This window comes from Schistocerca serialis, chromosome 1 (genome assembly GCF_023864345.2).
Source record: "Schistocerca serialis cubense isolate TAMUIC-IGC-003099 chromosome 1, iqSchSeri2.2, whole genome shotgun sequence".
NCBI lineage: Eukaryota > Metazoa > Arthropoda > Insecta > Orthoptera > Acrididae > Schistocerca > Schistocerca serialis.
Genome location: NC_064638.1, coordinates 261628158 through 261646600, shown reverse-complemented (window position 1 = coordinate 261646600; position 18443 = coordinate 261628158). Strand labels below are relative to the sequence as shown.

General features: G+C 41.0%; 1 protein-coding gene across 2 annotated transcripts in view; it reads right to left on the bottom strand.

Moving 5' to 3' along the window:
* Positions 1-466: 466 nt before the first annotated feature.
* LOC126467339 (zinc finger protein 236-like) overlaps positions 467-18443 on the bottom strand; it is a 50321-nt gene continuing 32344 nt past the window's right edge. For both annotated transcript variants that reach the window (XM_050096454.1, XM_050096455.1), the window contains exon 6: positions 467-1448. In XM_050096454.1, coding sequence (XP_049952411.1) covers positions 1290-1448 — 159 coding nt within the window. In that variant the 3' untranslated portion in view covers positions 467-1289. The remainder of the gene's footprint in view (positions 1449-18443) is intronic.

Sequence of the window (18443 nt, the reverse complement as noted above, 5' to 3'; positions counted from 1 at the left end):
TGGTGCAGTGCTTACCAATGTACTATCTTTGACCTCTCTCTTACACCTCCCTCTTCAGATTCATTTCCCCTAGCCCTCATAACTGGTGGATCTCCCAAATCTTTTCCAGTTTTCCTTCTTGAGGAAGGAACTGACAGTTCCCAAAGCTACAAATAGTTACTTGTTTCTACTTTTAAATGTGTCTAAAAACTGGAATTTCGCCTCCTAAAGGTAAGCACTGGCGCCCACTCTGATTCCTCATAATTTTACAATTCCTTAAATACTGCAGTTATAACGTTGAAGATCAACAAGCACTTTTAGTTTCAGGATAAACAATATGGAGAACAGTGCCAGTGGGGCTCTGAACTGTATAGCATATGTAAAATGGGAAAGGAAATAAAGGAACAACTAAGTTACATTTGAATTAGCAGATACAATTTCTAAACTTACTGACACTCCTGCTGTATATATAAACATACAGTACAGGCATCATGAAGATCAAATTTTATTTGTGCATTACACAAACAATGCATCGACATACAATATGAAGTCTTTACCATTATATATTATTTGTGTTCTACTCATGAGAAGTCTCAATAAAACAGATTACTACAATTTTTGGCTTGACGTCTCTTTGACAGGATGACCATCAGGAGACTACATTTCTACATGAACAATTAATTATACTATGATTTGATTACATTTAAAATGATAAAAGGTACACTCTTGAATATGTGCTTCGGATAAAGTAATTTTAAATAAAAAGAGATTAAGGGCTATTTGGTTAAACCAGTTGCACAATGGCTGTGATTTGTGAGAGGTCACTTGATACCACTGGTACCAGATGATATACCTTTTGTTTGTCCATCTATAGCCACTTATAAAAACATAAAACAAAAGTTACATTTTCAACAAAGACATCAACATGTGACGTATAATCATTCTTTGCTGAGGACCCATCACATTTATGCTAGATTCTATTAAGCATCCCCTCCATACACATATTTTCAATCAATAATGAGCAAGTACAATTATAAAGTATTTTGTTTTCTATTTTAAATCATTAACGGTTAAAATATCTATTTTTCATTATTCAGGAATAATTATATGTTGCCTATATTTTAAAACATATAGTGTGTTTCAATAATACAAACTGAACACGTGACACAAACACACAAATGGGATATATTACATATTTATATGCCTAATCAATCATTCTTTTTAAGCAATTACACCCATTGAATAAAAAATGCATCAGTAAAAAACTGTGAGCTGTAATTCAATCTCTACCTTCTATCCCTTTCACTTTGTCACACTTTTTTCACTGAGTTTACTTTCTTTGTTTTACTCAATCGCTGACTAAGTGGTACGTTGCTCTCCGAATCACTTGAATCACAACTCGAACTAGATGATAGGTCCTCACTTGGTTCTTCTTTGATCACTTTGTTGTTAACACTGATCTTCAATTTCTGAAAGTGAGTATTTAATTTTAGCTTGAGAAATTCCCTTACTTTTTACATAAAATATTTATAAATAGCATTCAGCAAAATTAAATTATCTCAGTTTTATGTTCCACTAGCTTCCCATTCTTGCAGCAAAAATGTAACATATCATGTAAGGAAGTCTTTCATACATGAATCCACATTTACATAATATTTATATAAATGAATTTTCAGAAAAACTGGGTAAGTTATCAGAAGTCTTGAGACAATAAAATACTTCACAGAGAAACAACACCAACACTTCGCAAGAATGTCATCTACATAAGATGGTTCCAACAAAAACTTTCCCAAGCACAATAAAATCCAAGCTTTCTTTGTTCTTCCTGAAAATTTTCCTCACACTTGTGAAAGAACACATACCTTTTATATTTAATTCATGGCATACTTGAGGGGAGACTGCTACTTTTGCAAAACAGGAGGTACTGAATTCAATCTGAAACCTTCAACAAATTACATGCAATGTCTTAAATTTATTTCAGTTAGAATGACTATTCGCAGATGACTGCAAACATCTGAACCTTCAATCCTGTAAAAGGATTGGTGCAAGGGGAAAGAACATATATTCCACACAACTATGCAACATTCCCAAAATTTTAAACGAATTGCACCACGTTGTTTTCTCTCGTGGTACAACTTCAGCTCTGAAAGTATAATTAAATACTGACAACTGCTACATTCAACCTAAGCTTCTTTCCCAATGAAAAGATGCAAGCAAATACTGCACAACGGCCTTACAGAACACAGTCTGTAATGTAACAGCAGTTACATGAACTACTTGATTCACTATTTGAATTGTCTTTATGCTCCCTCCACAACTTGGGACTTCAGAATACTCTACATGGTGTATGTGATACACAAACTCCCGAATTTTTTTCTTATTAACACTTCCTTGTCACATCTCTCTGCTCTTCCCATTTGTTCTTACTATGGTTCCCCTTTATCTCTTTTGGCACTCTTTTCCCCACCCTGTCCTCATTTTGCCTATGTTTCATTTTCCTGATAACCTTTCCAATTGTATCAGCTCAGCGACTGACCTATCTACTTCTCAAGACACCATAATCTTGTATCCAAGTTGTGAGGAACTTCTCAGTTACAAGTTCAGTATATACCCCTTTCCTTTTCCTCCCAAATCGTGGATTTTTTTAGGGGTGCTATAGCAACTGAGGTCATAAGTGCCCACGTCATAACCTTAGAATACTAATAAGAAAAAGAAGTTAAGCCCAATTGACAGAAGGAAAGAGAGTTAAAAACAAGCACTTCCTCTTAGAGAAAGGTGCACAAAACATGCCACAGAGACAGTGGAAGTCTGAAACCAGATTAAATGTCCTTTTCCGTATTGCTACAATGGATAAAAAGTAAAACGCAGCCAACAGCCCACACATAGTTAACTAAAACGGCCAATAATTCGGACGGCAAACATACACTAGAACATAAGTGGTTAAAAAAGGGCATTCAGTCAGCAAATGGCAAACCATCAAAGGTTGACGACAACAAGCACAAAGTGGCATGGGATCACCACTCAACAAATGGCAATGGCTAAAAAGACAGTGCCCAATACACAACCTAGTTAAAATGATCTCCTTGTGGCTAGATGTCGACAGGAGGTTGGCCAAGCTGCTGGGAGAGGTTTAACTTCCCTGAGCTTGTTCCCATGAAAAGAAGACCAGTGGTGATGCCAAAGTGACATCATCTGCTTACAGACGGAAACACAGAGAGCATCTGAAGGAATGGAAGAGAGAGCAGGCAGATGTAGAAGGACTGCAGCCTTGACAGCAGCATCATCAGCCTCATTTTCCATCACACTGACGTGACTGGGAAACCACATGAACATCACAGTGGATTCCTCAACAGTGAGAAAGTGGAAGCTTGGACCCATTGCACTATGGGATAGACTATGCACAGCAGACAGAGGCTCTGAAGAGCACAGAGACTCGGAGGATTTGACACAATTAAAAAGCCTGTGTTGCTGGATGTCCCAGACGGCCAGATAGAGGGTGCAGAGCTCTGTTGTAAATATTTAGTAGTGTTCTGGAAGCCTATACAGAAATTTGTTGGTGCCAATGACAAAGGCACACCCAACACCAATATCAGTCTCACAATCATCAGTGTACATGAAGGTGTTATTGCTTAAGTGCAAGTGAAGGCCAAGAAACTTACAGCGGTAGACTGAATCCGAGATAGTTTCCTTGAGAAGTGAATGAAGTCATGATGAATATGGACCACCAAAAGAAGACAAGGCAGTGAAGGGTTCACACCCATTAGGAACATGGCAGGAGCAGCAGACAAAAGCAAACTCCAGGTGGCAACAGAGAAGAAGGGCGTGGCCCATACTGTCGGTTCAAGAGAGTCATCAAGAAAGAGGGCAAAGGATGGGTGCATGGCAGACAAACGGCATGTGTATCCGCTGAGAAGAACATCATGCCAACGTAACTGATAGTTCAACAGTTCTGCAGACTCTCAACCGGTTTAGTGTAAAAGACGCCTATGGCTGCGATGGTGGATTGTATTAATACAGCGTAATATGAGCAGAAATGCAGATGAAAAAATAGAACACCCATAGTCTAGTATTGAGCAGACAAGGGACTGGTATAAATGGAGGAGGGTAGTCCGATCTGTTCCCCAGAAAGTACCACTTAGTATACATAGGATACTGAGGGACCAGATACAGTGTGGACCAAGTAAGACATGTGGGAGGACCAAGGAAGTTTTCTATCAAGCATGAGCTTCATGAATTTCATAGCTTCGTGAACGGAAGAGTAACAGGCCCAAGATGTTAAGAAAGTGGAAGAAACCCAATGCGCTGCCAAAAATTCATACAAACAGTTTTGTCCGTGGAAAAGCAAAAGCCACTGTTGATGCTCCATGCGTAAAGATGACTAAGACATCGCTGAAGACACCGCTCAGGAGAGAAGTCAATTGAAAACTGCAATAGATGGCAAAATCATCAACGAAAAAGAAGCCGGAGATGCTGGACAATTGGGATGAAATGAGAGCATGGTCTAGCTCTCTCATAGTAAAAAATAGTAAAGACGGCATTGTAGCATTCATGATTCTGAGAGGCGAAGGGCATCAGCAAAGCCTCCTCCACTCATTTCCAAAGGAGGAAGGCAGGGTGATTGTGGAGCTCAAAATCTCAACAAAATAGCAGCCCAAAGCATTGGAGATAGCCAAGAGTCCACAATGACATCACCTGCTACAATCAGGCTGGAAATTAAGAGTCTGGACCTTGGCTCAGAAAGCTGACAGTGGTTGTCCCACATGACAGAAGAGGGAGTGAAACTGTTAAAAGAACTAGTAAATGAAAACCAGCTAGCTTTTTTTGCAGTGCTAAAGAATGTATGACACTAGCACACAACTGTTTACATCAAATACAGTTCACTTCGTATAATGACAGTTGAAAACGCAGAGAGCATGTTTCCAATGTGTGAATTGCATTGTGGCGTGCCTCAGTCCACCAGGAGACCAGGACACAGTATGGTAAAGATGAAGTGGGAGGTATGGAACATTCTGCAGCAGTAAGGATAATCTTTGTTAGGTACTCTTCCTCGTCATCACAACTGGGGAAATGGTCAGTACAAGTCGCCAGGGAGCAATAAAGCCTCTAATTAGCCTTAAAAAGCCGCCAATTGGGTTTACACTCAGATGGGGTAGGAGTCATCAAACGGATAACGCACGGGAAATGGTCGCTTGAGCACGTGTCAGAGAGAACAGGTAAGCGGGGCAGTGCAGGATGAGTGGTCCAAATGGGAATATGTGTGCGTAGAGTCTGGAAAGAATATGGGTGCTCCAGTGTTAGGGCAGATGAGGTTGAGTTGATTGAGATGTTCAGCCTAGATAGCACCTCTCTGATACTTTCTGAAGAGCCCCAAAGATGATGTGCATGTTAAAATCACCGAAAAGCAGAAAGTGGTAAGGGAGTTGACAAATAAGCTGGAGGAAATCTGCCCTGGTGACAGTGAAGACAGGAGCATGTAGCCGTTACAAAGAAAAATGGTGAAGCGAGGAAGGAAAATGTAGACTGCAACAGCTTGCAGCCAGGTGTTCAGTCAGGTGGTTTGGCTATGGATGTCATCCCCATGAGATGGAATGCCGTTTTCAGGGGGAAGGTCAAAGCGGACCAGACCGAAATGCAATTTTGTATCTTGAAGGTAGAAAATAATCAGACATTGTGATTCCAAGAGCAGCCATAATTCCTCCTTGTTTGATCTAACGCCGCACACATTCCATTGGAGAAGAGTCATAATGGAGAATGGGGGGAAGGGAACAAATATAGGTTAGTCTCCTCAGTGGCCACAGATTGGCAGCCTTCGAAGACCCAATGCCACAGGGCACAGAGGCTGGAGGCTCTTGTTCCATGATATCTACAGAGGCTTTGGTATTGTCCCTGGGTTGGCCTGCGAATTTCAGGGCAGAAAAACTGTAGGTGCTTTGCACCGGCGAAATGAAGGTTAGCCGGGTGAGGGTATCATGCGGCAACACTATTGAAGAGGATCTCCTAGCCGGGGAAGGAGAAGACTGTTTGCCTTTATTTGATTTCATAGGGATTTACGGTTGGCAGACAAAGTCTCAGATGGTTGTTGGCTGGAGGGGACATAAAGAGTCCTCGCAGGAATATTCCTTTTGTCCTTCCCAGCCTGCCAGTTGTGCAGCAGGTGGTTTTGTCACCGGGGACAAACATTTGGTGGCTTGTTGCGCAGCTGTACAAGGAGATGAGGATGCTACCGTGATACTAGACGATTTTACAAATGAAGTGCTGAATTGGAGGTTACAAGTCTGAGTGCCATGACGTTCGTGGAGTGAGGCACAGCAAGAATGTAGCAACTACTGTATGGTGAAATGCAAGGCTTGCAATTATCCAACAACTTGCGGACAACACGTTAAGGTACTTTTTCCTTCACCCAGATCTCCTAGATGGCTCACTCATCGAGATACAAGGGACATTCAAGTGATGAGGCAGCACATAGCATTACAACTGATACAGCAGGGAGACAGAGGCAGGCGATCGCCCTGGAGTGCATCCCTACCACAAGTAACACATAACAAGTAACACATTGTGTTTCAACACGACGCGTAAGTGTGGTTGTAACACTTACACTGGTAGCAAATCATTGGGTTTGAAATGTACGGCAAGACCATAATGACGCTGTAGTCTGCTCTGATCTTCGTTGGAAGCACTAGTCCAATAAACTTCAAAAAAAGAGTGCGTGTAAGCAATAAGGTGCATCAACTTTCTTCATTACCCAATGGACTGCATTGATGCCTGATCAGAGAGGTAATTTGGATTTCTTTCTTGGTCAGACCATCAAGCAGCCATGTCTAAATAACTACACGTGAAGAATTCAGCATTTGACAGGCCTTGACACGAACAGAATAGCCATGGAGGAGTGAAGCTGTAAGCAGTTGTTAGGCTTGAAAATCACCATTGGTCTCCAGAAGCAAAGTCCCATTATGTAAGCAAGAGCAGGATTTCACAGGGCCTGCAATTGCACCGACACCTTTCCGAGTAATAAATGGATTAACCATAGCAAAAGACTGACCTTTCCCTGATATTTCCCCGATTTGCAGACAAGTTTAAGCATTTTTCCCTGACAAATTTTGTGATCTCAAAGGTGAGTAAAAACATAAGTTGACAAAAAAATGTAGGTACATCTGTATTTCTAAACGTGTGAGCAAAAATCTTAAGTACTAACATCAACATCTTTCGTAATGAACTGTACTTAGATGGAGAAAGCAAGCCAAAAGATATATGTGTTTCATTAAGATAATTGTTGTTATTTTATTTCAATAAAACGAAACGCATTTGGTGACAAAAATATGCATTTCCTTGAAATCGCAAGACAGAATTAAAATACCTTTACTGATTTTAGAAATAAACTCAGAGAAAAGTAGGCCTCTTGAAAGAAATGTATAAGGCAGGGAAGATTTGTGTAAACCAACACTATAGGTGACCACCAATAAAATGTTGGTTTACTATGTTCATTTTTGTCTGTTATTACCCACTGTGTTATGTCTGTAATTTTACTGGTATTGTGTTTCCGCACGGTTAGCTGAGTGGTAACGTGTTTCAGACATGTCCGAAAGAACAGATACCATCTTAGTATATATATAGTTAAGGCTCACCGGCCACTTGACCATCTTCTTCTTCTGTGCGAACGCACAAACAGTGCCCGAACTCTTACGGGAATCAGCAACGCGCCGCGAGTAATGAGTATAATGGGCGGGGGCACTACGAATGTAGTGCGGGACAATACGTTGAGAATGTGGGTTTCGCGGGAGGCGTGCCAGAGATAAATCCCTGAGTCGCGCTGTCCTCTGTGTCCTCGGTGCTCAGATGGATAGAGCGTCTGCCTTGTAAGCAGGAGATCCCGGGTTCGAGACCTGGTCGGGGCACACATTTTCATCTGTTCCCGTTGACGTATGTCAATGCCTGTAAGCAGCTAAGGGTGTTCATTTCATTGTAAAAAAATGTTTATTTAACACATTAGAGCTTCATTGCCATAAACTGTTTAACAGTGTAGAATTTATACAATAGTAAAATCTGTTTTATTTCGTCTTTCATTTCAAATTTTTGGTATGACTGATTTCTTGTAGCTAGGTGATTGTAGATATTGATTCCTATGGACTTTACTTTGTTTTCACATAATTTTGCATTGGTAGTAATAAATAACATTTGTTATACAGAAGGCTACTGAAATTTCTGTGAAACAAGATAATTTATATATACAGAGGGTGAGAAATAATGGTGCACTTGGCGTTCGGCATGCGTTCCTCATCCAAATTCAAGACAAAAGGAACTAAATTGACAGTTGTAAAGGTAATATTCGGAGTACCACAGGGAAGAGTGATAGGGCCGTTGCTGTTCATAATACATACAAATGATTTAGTAGAAAGTGTCAGATGTTCTTTAAGGCTATTCGCAGATGATGCAGTTGTTTATACCAAAGTAGCAACACCAGAGTAAGAATGTGCAGAACAACCGCCGGCCGCGGTGGCCGTGCGGTTCTAGGCACTCCAGTCCGGATCCGCGCTGTAGCTACGGTCGCAGGTTTGAATCCTGCCTCGGGCATGGGTGTATGTGATGTCCTTAGGTTAGTTAGGTTTAAGTAGTTCTAAGTTCTAGGGGACTGATGACCACAGTAGTTGAGTCCCATAGTGCTCAGAGCCATTTGAACCATTTTGCAGAACAACCTGCAGAGAATTGATGAATGGTGCATACTCCGGCAGTTGACCCTGAACGTAAATAAATGTAACATATTGCGCATGCATAGGAAAAGAAATCCGCTACTGTACAGTTACACTATTGATGAGAAACAGCTGGAGACAGTGTCTGCCGTAAAATATGTAGGCGTAACTATCCTGAGCAACCTTAAGTGGGATGACCGTAAAGAACAGGTAGTGGGAAAAGCAGATACAAGATTCAGATCCATCAGAAGAATCTTACGGAAATATAACTCACCCACGAAGGAAGTGGTTTATAAAGTGCTTGTTTGCGTAATTCATGAGTATTGTTTATCTATCTGTGATCCCTATCAGGTGGAACTGATAGAAGAGAGAGAGGAGATCCAATGAAGAGCGGCGCGTTTCGTCATGGGATCGTTTAGCTGGCGAGAGAGCGTAACAGAGATGCTAAACAGACTCCACTGGCAGACTGGCAGACGTTACAAGAGAAACACTGTGCATCACAGAAAGATTTACTACTGAAATTTCGGGACAGCACTTTTCAGGAGGAGTCAGACAACATATTACTTCCCCCATATACATCTTGTGTATTGACCACGAGGAAAAAAATTCAAGAAATTAGAGCCAATACAGAGGCTTACCGACAATCATTCTTCCCACACAGTATTCGCAATTGGAACAGGGTTGGAGGGATCAGATAGTGGTACCGAAAGTACCCTCCGCCACACACCATTAGGTGGCTTGTGGAGTATGATGTAGATGTAGATGAGAAGTGTATCTAGCCAAACCTAATCCCACCAATAGGTGTAATAGAAATGTTATTTTAAAAACAAAGCTCTGGCAATGTTGTAACTCTGTGCAGTACAACCAAGAACAGGTAGCATAAACTCTGTACTATGCTGGAGCTGTCCCATTAGCTCAAAGACACAAGGTAATGCCACAGAAACAGATACACAGACTCACACTTCATTCAAATAGCTACACACATTCAGTCAAAAACTGTGATGGTGCACAATCATGCTGTAACCACAGCTGTCATCAAAGTGGAATGTTTTCTAATATGTCAAGTAGAATATTGCAAAGCAATGTACAATACAGGGGTGCATTCAACTTATCCAGCAATAGGTAAGGGTGCAAAAGCAATCCTCCTACTATTCCAGCCCACACATTTATGTCAAAGCATGCCTGGAAGCCATAGCCATGGGTGACATGTGGGTAGTGTTCCGACCAATAATGACTGCTGCAGAGGCTGAAAATACATTCTACATCTACATCTACATCCATACTCCGTAAGCCACCTGACGTTGTGTGGCGGAGGGTACCCTGAGTACCTCTACCGGTTCTCCCTTCTATTCCAGTCTCGTATTGTTCCTGGAAAGAAGGATTGTCGGTATGCTTCTGTGTGGGCTCTTAATCTCTCTGATTTTATCCTCATGGTCTCTTCGCGAGATATATGTAGGAGGGAGCAATATACTGCTTGACTCTTCGGTGAAGGTATGTTCTCGAAACTTTAACAAAAGCCCGTACCGAGCTACTGAGCGTCTCTCCTGCAGAGTCTTCCACCGGAGTTTATCTATCATCTCCGTAACGCTTTCGCGATTACTGAATGATCCTGTAACGAAGGGCGCTGCTCTCCGTTGGATCTTCTCTATCTCTTCTATCAACCCTATCTGGTACGGATCCCACACTGCTGAGCAGTATTCAAGCAGTGGGCGAACAAGTGTACTGTAACCTACTTCCTTTGTTTTCGGATTGCATTTCCTTAGGATTCTTCCAATGAATCTCAGTCTGGCATCTGCTTTACCGACAGTCAACTTTATATGATCATTCCATTTTAAATCACTCCTAATGCGTACTCCCAGATAATTTATGGAATTAAGTGCTTCCAGTTGCTGACCTGCTATTTTGTAGCTAAATGATAAGGCATCTATCTTTCTATGTATTCGCAGCACATTACACTTGTCTACATTGAGATTCAATTGCCATTCCCTGCACCATGCGTCAATTCGCTGCAGATCCTCCTGCATTTCAGTACAATTTTCTATTGTTACAACCTCTCGACACACCACAGCATCATCTGCAAAAAGCCTCAGTGAACTTCCGATGTCATCCACAAGGTCATTTATGTATATTGTGAATAGCAACGGTCCTATGACACTCCCCTGCGGCACACCTGAAATCACTCTTACTTCGGAAGACTTCTCTCCATTGAGAATGACATGCTGCGTTCTGTTATCTAGGAACTCTTCAATCCAATCACACAATTGGTCTGACAGTCCATATGCTCTTACTTTGTTCATTAAACGACTGTGGGGAACTGTATCGAACGCCTTGCGGAAGTCAAGAAACACGGCATCTACCTGTGAACCCGTGTCTATGGCCCTCCGAGTCTCGTGGACGAATAGCGCGAGCTGGGTTTCACACGACTGTCTTTTTCGAAAACCATGCTGATTCCTACAGAGTAGATTTCTAGTCTCCAGAAAAGTCATTATACTCGAACATAATACGTGTTCCTCATTATACTCGAACACAATACGTGTTCCTTCATGAGTGAGGCTAGATTTGTTATTCGATATCACATTATTTATAAAATGTTCGTTATTTTCTACTTGGTGCAAAAGCCATTCACAAAGCTGTACTCATCAAATGCAATCTTCTGGCCGCTGGTGTTGAATTAATGTGTGATGATGTGGAAGCAATGTGTTTAGTCCTGGGATGACCTCTGTCCACTACGTGTGGATGAAGATTACCGGATTCCTGAAGGTGTTGCTCCAGATGGCAAAATGTAATCTTATCAGGATGGTGCCTTTGAAGGTACTGTGCAGCATACACACAAGCAGCAGCAGCAGCAGCAGCTTGGTTATCGGATGCGCCCGGCACCACCGGCACCAAGATCATATTGGTGTAGTGCTCTGTTTCACTAGTACACGAGCTTCACCAAAATCAATCTGTTTGCCTCACTCAACCTGGTGTTCTGCTGCCGCTGACTCAGTGTGCTGTTTTCGTCGGGTGTATCTTCCGTGTTCAGATATCTGGGTGCTGATGGGTTGCCCCGCCTCACCTACATACACTAATCCACATTCACACCTGATTTCATAAACTTCAGCAGCATGTAGTTTGTCAACTGCATCTTTCATTGCGCAAAGAACATCTTTTATTCTGTTGCTGCTTCAGAAAATCGGCTTGATGCCCGCTCAACGGAGAATTTTGCCCACCCGTTCAGTGACACCTTGAACATATGGTAATAGAGCAATGTTTTGTGCTTCTTCTACTCTCCTTTCATTCTTTGTTGCCATAGTTTTATCTATTTTTCCCATCCCATAACCACTGGCACCAAAAATGGACTTTAGTTTAGTAGTTCACCCTTCAGATGTTCCTTATCGCTGATCCTATGAGCTCTCTTGGTTAAAGTGTGCAGAGTGGATTTCTTCTGTGAAGGGTGATGATGAGAGAAGGCATGTAGATACGTGTCAGTACTCGCTGGCTTCCTATATACTCTTATGACCCATTTTACCATCAGACGTTCTGTAAACTTGTAAACATGTCAAGAAATGGCAGCACCTCAATCTTTTCTATCTCCATAATGAATTGGATTCTGTGTGCTGCTGGTGAGGTGTTGGTGCAAATTTTGTAGCTCTTCCTCTCCATTTGGCCAGATAATGGCGTCATTAACATATTGGAGCCAACATTCTGGGCATAATGGTGCAGACTGGAGAGCTGTTTCCTCAAATGCTTCCGTGAAGATGTCTGCTGCAATAGGCGAGTGAAGGGAGCCTGTAGCTACACCACCTGTCCATCCATAGAACTGCCCTTTCCTCCTGAAATAGGTGGTTTTTTAACAGTTGCACAGTAGCTCGCAGATATAGGGTGTCATGCATTCCTCTAAAATGCTCATGGTGTCTTGTACTGCCACATTTGTGAATATAGACATCACATCAAAGCTAACCATCAAGTTTGTGGCTGATATACACTTTTCTTTTAAAAGTTCTACAAAATGGGTGGAGTCCTTAACATACAAATTTGTGTGGCTCACCAAAAGTCAGAGATTTGGAGCCATTTCATTGCTGGACTGTACATCGGTGAATTAATGGTACTCACAAACGGTCATAAAGGAGAGGTCTCTTCGGTTTACTGACTGTGACAATGGCTGCAGAAGCCTAAGTTTATAATTGATAGGACCAGTTATGGTTGTGCACTATGCAGTTAGTAGACACATGCTTGCAGTTTAATGGATCTCACTGTCATGTGATACGATACTGTCATGGGACAAAATGATGTCTTGCTTATAAATGTAAAAAAAGAACCTGGTGTGTGCCTATACTTAGTGCTTACTGCTGTAATTTAGAAATGGTGTGCGTTTAAGAACTATTTCCCCATAAAATCAGACCATGTCTTCATCAGTTGTATCTCTTACTGATTACAGTAATAAACCTATTTTACAAAGCGTTTTCAGAAACAACTCTATATGCAAGTTCAAGTCTAGTGTATCACTGACATTCAATTCAAAAAGTTGGTTTTCTGCACCATACAATTATTATTTCCACCAATTTTTGTTTTAATCAGTAAACTGCTTGTCTTAAATCAAAATTGTGTATGAGAATTATTTTCCTAGGCTATTTCTTGTAGTATGACCTCATCGTCTCTTGTCAATATATCTGTACTGACTGCAAATTATAGAGAACTAGTTTTGGGGATGTACTGTGGAAATCTAGCTGATTGTGAACAGTGTAAAGAGGACAGGACCAAGAACAGGGCACTGTGGGAAACCACATGTTGTACTGAGTGTATTTGAGTCCAAGAATGTAGCTTCCTTGTTGTTGTTGTTGTTGTTGTTGTTGTTGTGGTCTTCAGTCCTGAGACTGGTTTGATGCAGCTCTCCATGCTACCCTATCCTGTGCAAGCTTCTTCATCTCCCAGTACTTGCTGTAACCTACATCCTTCTGAATCTGCTTAGTGTATTCATATCTTGGTCTCCCTCTACGATTTTTACCCTCCACGCTGCCCTCCAATGCAAAATTTGTGATCCCTTGATGCCTCAGAACATGCCCTACCAACCAATCCCTTCTTCTAGTCAAGTTGTGCCACAAGCTCCTCTTCTCCCCAATTCTATTCAATACCTCCTCATTAGTTATGTGATCTACCCATCTAATCACCAGCATTCTTCTGTAGCACCACATTTTGAAAGCTTCTATTCTCTTCTTGTCTAAACTATTTATCATCCACGGTTCACTTCCATACATGGCTACACTCCAAACAAATACTTTCAGAAACGACTTCCTGACACTTAAAATCTATACTCGATGTTAACAAATTTCTCTTCTTCCGAAATGCTTTCCTTGCCATTGCCAGTCTACATTTTATATCTTCTCTACTTCGATCATCATCAGTTATTTTGCTCCCCAAATAGCAAAACTCCTTTACTACTTTAAGTGTCTCATTTCCTAATCTACTTCCCTCAGCATCACCCAACTTAATTCGACTACATTCCATTATCCTCATTTTGCTTTTGTTAACGTTCATCTTATATGCTTCTTTCAAGACACAGTCCATTCCATTCAACTGCTCTTCCAAGTCCTTTGCTGTCTCTGACAGAATTACAATGTCATCGGCAAACCTCAAAGTTTTTATTTCTTCTCCATGGATTTCAATACCTACTCCAAATTTTTCTTTTGTTTCCTTTACTGCTTGTTCAATATACAGATTGAATAACATTGGGGAGAGGCTACAACCCTGTTTCACTCCCTTCCCAACCACTGCTTCCCTTTCATGCCCCTCGACTCTTATTACTGCCATCCGGTTTCTGTACAAATTGCAAATAGCCTTTCGCTCCCTGTATTTTACCCCTGCCACCCTCAGAATTTGAAAGAGAGTATTTCAGTCAACATTGTCAAAAGCTTTATCTTAGTCTACAAATGCTAGAAACGAAGGTTTGCCTTTCTTTAATCTATCTTCTAATATAAGTGTAGGGTCTGTATTGCCTCAGTTGTTCCAATATTTCTATGGAATCCAAACTGATCTTCCCCGAGATCAGCTTCTACTAGTTTTTCCATTCGTCTGTAAAGAATTCGGGTTAGTATTTTGCAGCTGTGACTTATTAAACTGATAGTTCAGTAATTTTCACATCTGTCAACACCTGCTTTCTTTGGGATTGGAATTATTATATTCTTCTTGAAGTCTGGGGGTATTTCGCCTGTCTCATACATCTTGCTCACCAGATGGTAGAGTTTTGTCAGGACTGGCTCTCCCAAGGTGGCCAGTAGTTCTAATGGAATGTTGTCTACTGCCGGGGCATTGTTTCGACTTAGGTCTTTCAGTGCTCTGTCAAACTCTTCAAGGAGTATCGTATCTCCCATTTCATCTTCATCTGCATCCCCTCCCATTTCCATAATATTGTCCTGAAGTACATCGCCCTTGTACAGACCCTCTATATACTCCTTCCACCTTTCTGCTTTCCCTTCTTTGCTTAGAACTGGGTTTCCATCTGAGCTCTTGATATTCATACAAGTGGTTCTCTTCTCTCCAAAGATCTCTCTAATTTTCCTGTAGGCAGTATCTATCTTACCCCTAGTGAGATAAACCTCTGCATCCTTACATTTGTCCTCTAGCCATCCCTGCTTAGCCATTTTGCACTTCCTGTCGATCTCATTTTTGAGACGTTTGTATTCCTTTTTGCCTGTTTCATTTACTGCATTTTTATATTTTCTCCTTTCATCAATTAAATTGAATATTTCTTCTGTTACCCAAGGATTTCTACTAGCCCTCGTCTTTTTACCTACTTGATCCTCTGCTGCCTTCACTACTTCATCCCTCAGAACTACCCATTCTTCTTCTACTGTACTTCTTTCCCCCATTCCTGTCAATTGTTCCCTTATGCTCTCCCTGAAACTCTGTACAACCTCTGGTTCTTTCAGTTTATCCAGGTCCCATCTCCTTAAATTCCCACCTTTTCGCAGTTTCTTCAGTTTTAATCTACAGTTCATAACCAATAGATTGTGGTCAGAGTCCACATCTGCCCCCGGAAATGTCTTACAATTTAAAACCTGGTTCCTAAATCTCTGTCTTACCATTATATAATCTATCTGATATCTTTTAGTATCTCCAGGGTTCTTCCATGTATACAACCTTCTTTCGTGATTCTTAAACCAAGTGTTAGCTATGATTAATTTGTGCTCTGTGCAAAATTCTACCAGGCAGCTTCCTCTTTCATTTCTTAGCCCCAATCCATATTCACCTACTACGTTTCCTTCTCTCCCTTTTCCTACTACCGAATTCCTGTCACCCATGACTATTAAATTTTCGTCTCCCTTCACTATCTGAATAATTTCTTTTATTTCATCATACATTTCATAAATTTCTTCATCATCTGCATAGCTAGTTGGCATATAAACTTGTACTACTGTAGTAGGCGTGGGCTTCGTGTCTATCTTGGCCACAGGATCCTTAGAGATCCTGATTTCAAGAAACTGTCTGCTATTTTCTGGTGGTTCCTAAATCATTTGTGAGCAGCATCTCCAGCTTCGTATGTCTCAAGATTTTTAAAGAGTCTAGTACATCTAAAACACAGGTGGGCAACCTGAGGCCCAAGGGCCTGATCCGGTCTGCGATTAATTTCAATCCGGCCTCTGGACACTACTCGCGGGAGAGAACAAGGTGCTCTCACACTGTACTCCGCCCGCAATGCATTTTCAGGTATTCCTGCCAACGCACGGCTAGGTTCGGCACACGTTTCCACCTCACGATGCAAACCAGTGGAAGTCTTCCGTAAGGACTTCGTCAGACAGAACGCAGCCTGGTGACACATCTCAAGCTGTGGCAGATGGCCAGTGTTTGCAAGGCAAGAGACACCACAGAGGCAAGAGCTGGCCTCAGTGACTGACTGTTACTACGTCAGCTGTCGCTGTGGAAGTGGCCGATACCTCATTAGCACCTTGCATGTGTAGCACAGTACAGAGATGCCTCCAATTGCTGCTGCACCACAGCAGTGAAGTGTGTATGTTATTTATGACCTACATATGTGCTACACTTTGACAGAGAGTAAATACTTGCTCTCTGTTGTCACTTTGCGTGCGAAGTTCTGTTTCTTAATTTCGTGCAAGTGTCTCTGTGCATTGAGTTTATTCACAAAATGTCTGGTGTTAAAAAGAAGAAAATTAGATGCTGGATGTCGTCAATTCCAGGAGAAATGGACTGAGGGTTACTTCTTCACGAAGTACAATAGTAAACCTGTTTGCTTGTTGTGTAGCGAACCATTATCTTTGGTGAAAGAAAATAACAAGAAAAGGCACTTTTCTACGAAATGTACTGCTCAACAACAGCTTAATGCGCAACTGTGAGAAGACAAAATTAAGTTACAATTTGGTTAAAGCTACTTCCATAGTAAGCAAAAACTTTGGAAAGTCAGTAAAGCCCTTTTCTGAAGGTGAATTCGTGAAGGAGTGCATCTTGGACATTGCAGATGTACGAGGGCTATCCACAAAGTACATTACGTTTTGGAATTAAAAATAAATAAAGTATTGGAATTTTTTTTTATTATATACAGATGAAAGCCACACTTAAATACTACTTTTCTACATAGCTGTCATTTAAATTAAGGCACTTATTGTAGCGATCGACAAGCTTGGAAATTCCTTCGTCATAAAATTCGGCCACCTGCGCCTTCAACCACTTATTCCCAGCAATGAAGAAGTGGTTGGCTATGCAGTGTTTTGATGATGACGCACAGCTTCAAGAAGAGGTAACCACGTGGTTGAGGGCGCAGGCGGCCGAATTTTACGACGAAGGAATTTCCAAGCTCGTCCATTGCTACGATAAGTGCCTTAATTTAAATGGTAACTATGTAGAAAAGTAGTATTTAAGTGTGGCTTTCATCTGTATATAATAAAAAAATTCCAATACTTTATTTATTTTTAATTCCAAAACGTAATGTACTTTGTGGATAGCCCTCGTACTACGTCCTGATAAAAAAAAAAAGTGTTTGAACAAATAAGTTTGTCGCGAGGAACAGTTGTTCGACTAACTGAGATGGTGGCTGGTGACATTAAAAAAAAGTTTGTGTAATCGTGCTGCCACATTCAAACCATTTTCCACTGCTTTGGATGAGAGCACTAACTTGTCAGACCCAGCCCAATTAGCGATTTTTGTTCATGGCGTAGATGTCGACTTCAAAATAACAGAAGGATTATTAGCATTACAGCCAATAAAAGGAACCATTAGTAGTGAAGATATTTTTTGCGAAGTTGAAAAAAATCATCAAAACGTTCAGCCTGCAACGGACTCAACTCGCTGGAGTTTGTTCCGATGGAGCACCTGCGATGGTCGGTCCATGAAAGATTTTATCGACACATTAAATGAAAAATCTAGTGAAGTATATTGACGAAGAAAGTTTGACAATTCTTCACTGCACTATTCCCCAACAAAATTTGTGTGCTAAGTCAATTAAAATGAAACATTTCAAGGACGTGGTTACCACAAGCATCAATTTTTAAGTCCCACACACTAAAATCACCACCAGTTCAAACAGTATTCGGACAACTTATGCTCTGAATGTGAAAATTTAGCTTACCATTGCAAAATAAGAAAGCTGAATATGGACAAAATACTAAAATGTTTTTATGATCTTCAACAAGAAATAGCAGATTTTATGGCTATCCAAGGGAAACCATTGGCTGAAATAAATGATCCCCAATGGATTTGTGATTTAGCATTTCTATTTGACATCACAGCTCACTTAAATGACTTAAATTACAAACTCCAGAAACAAGGGCAGTTAATTCGCAAATTATG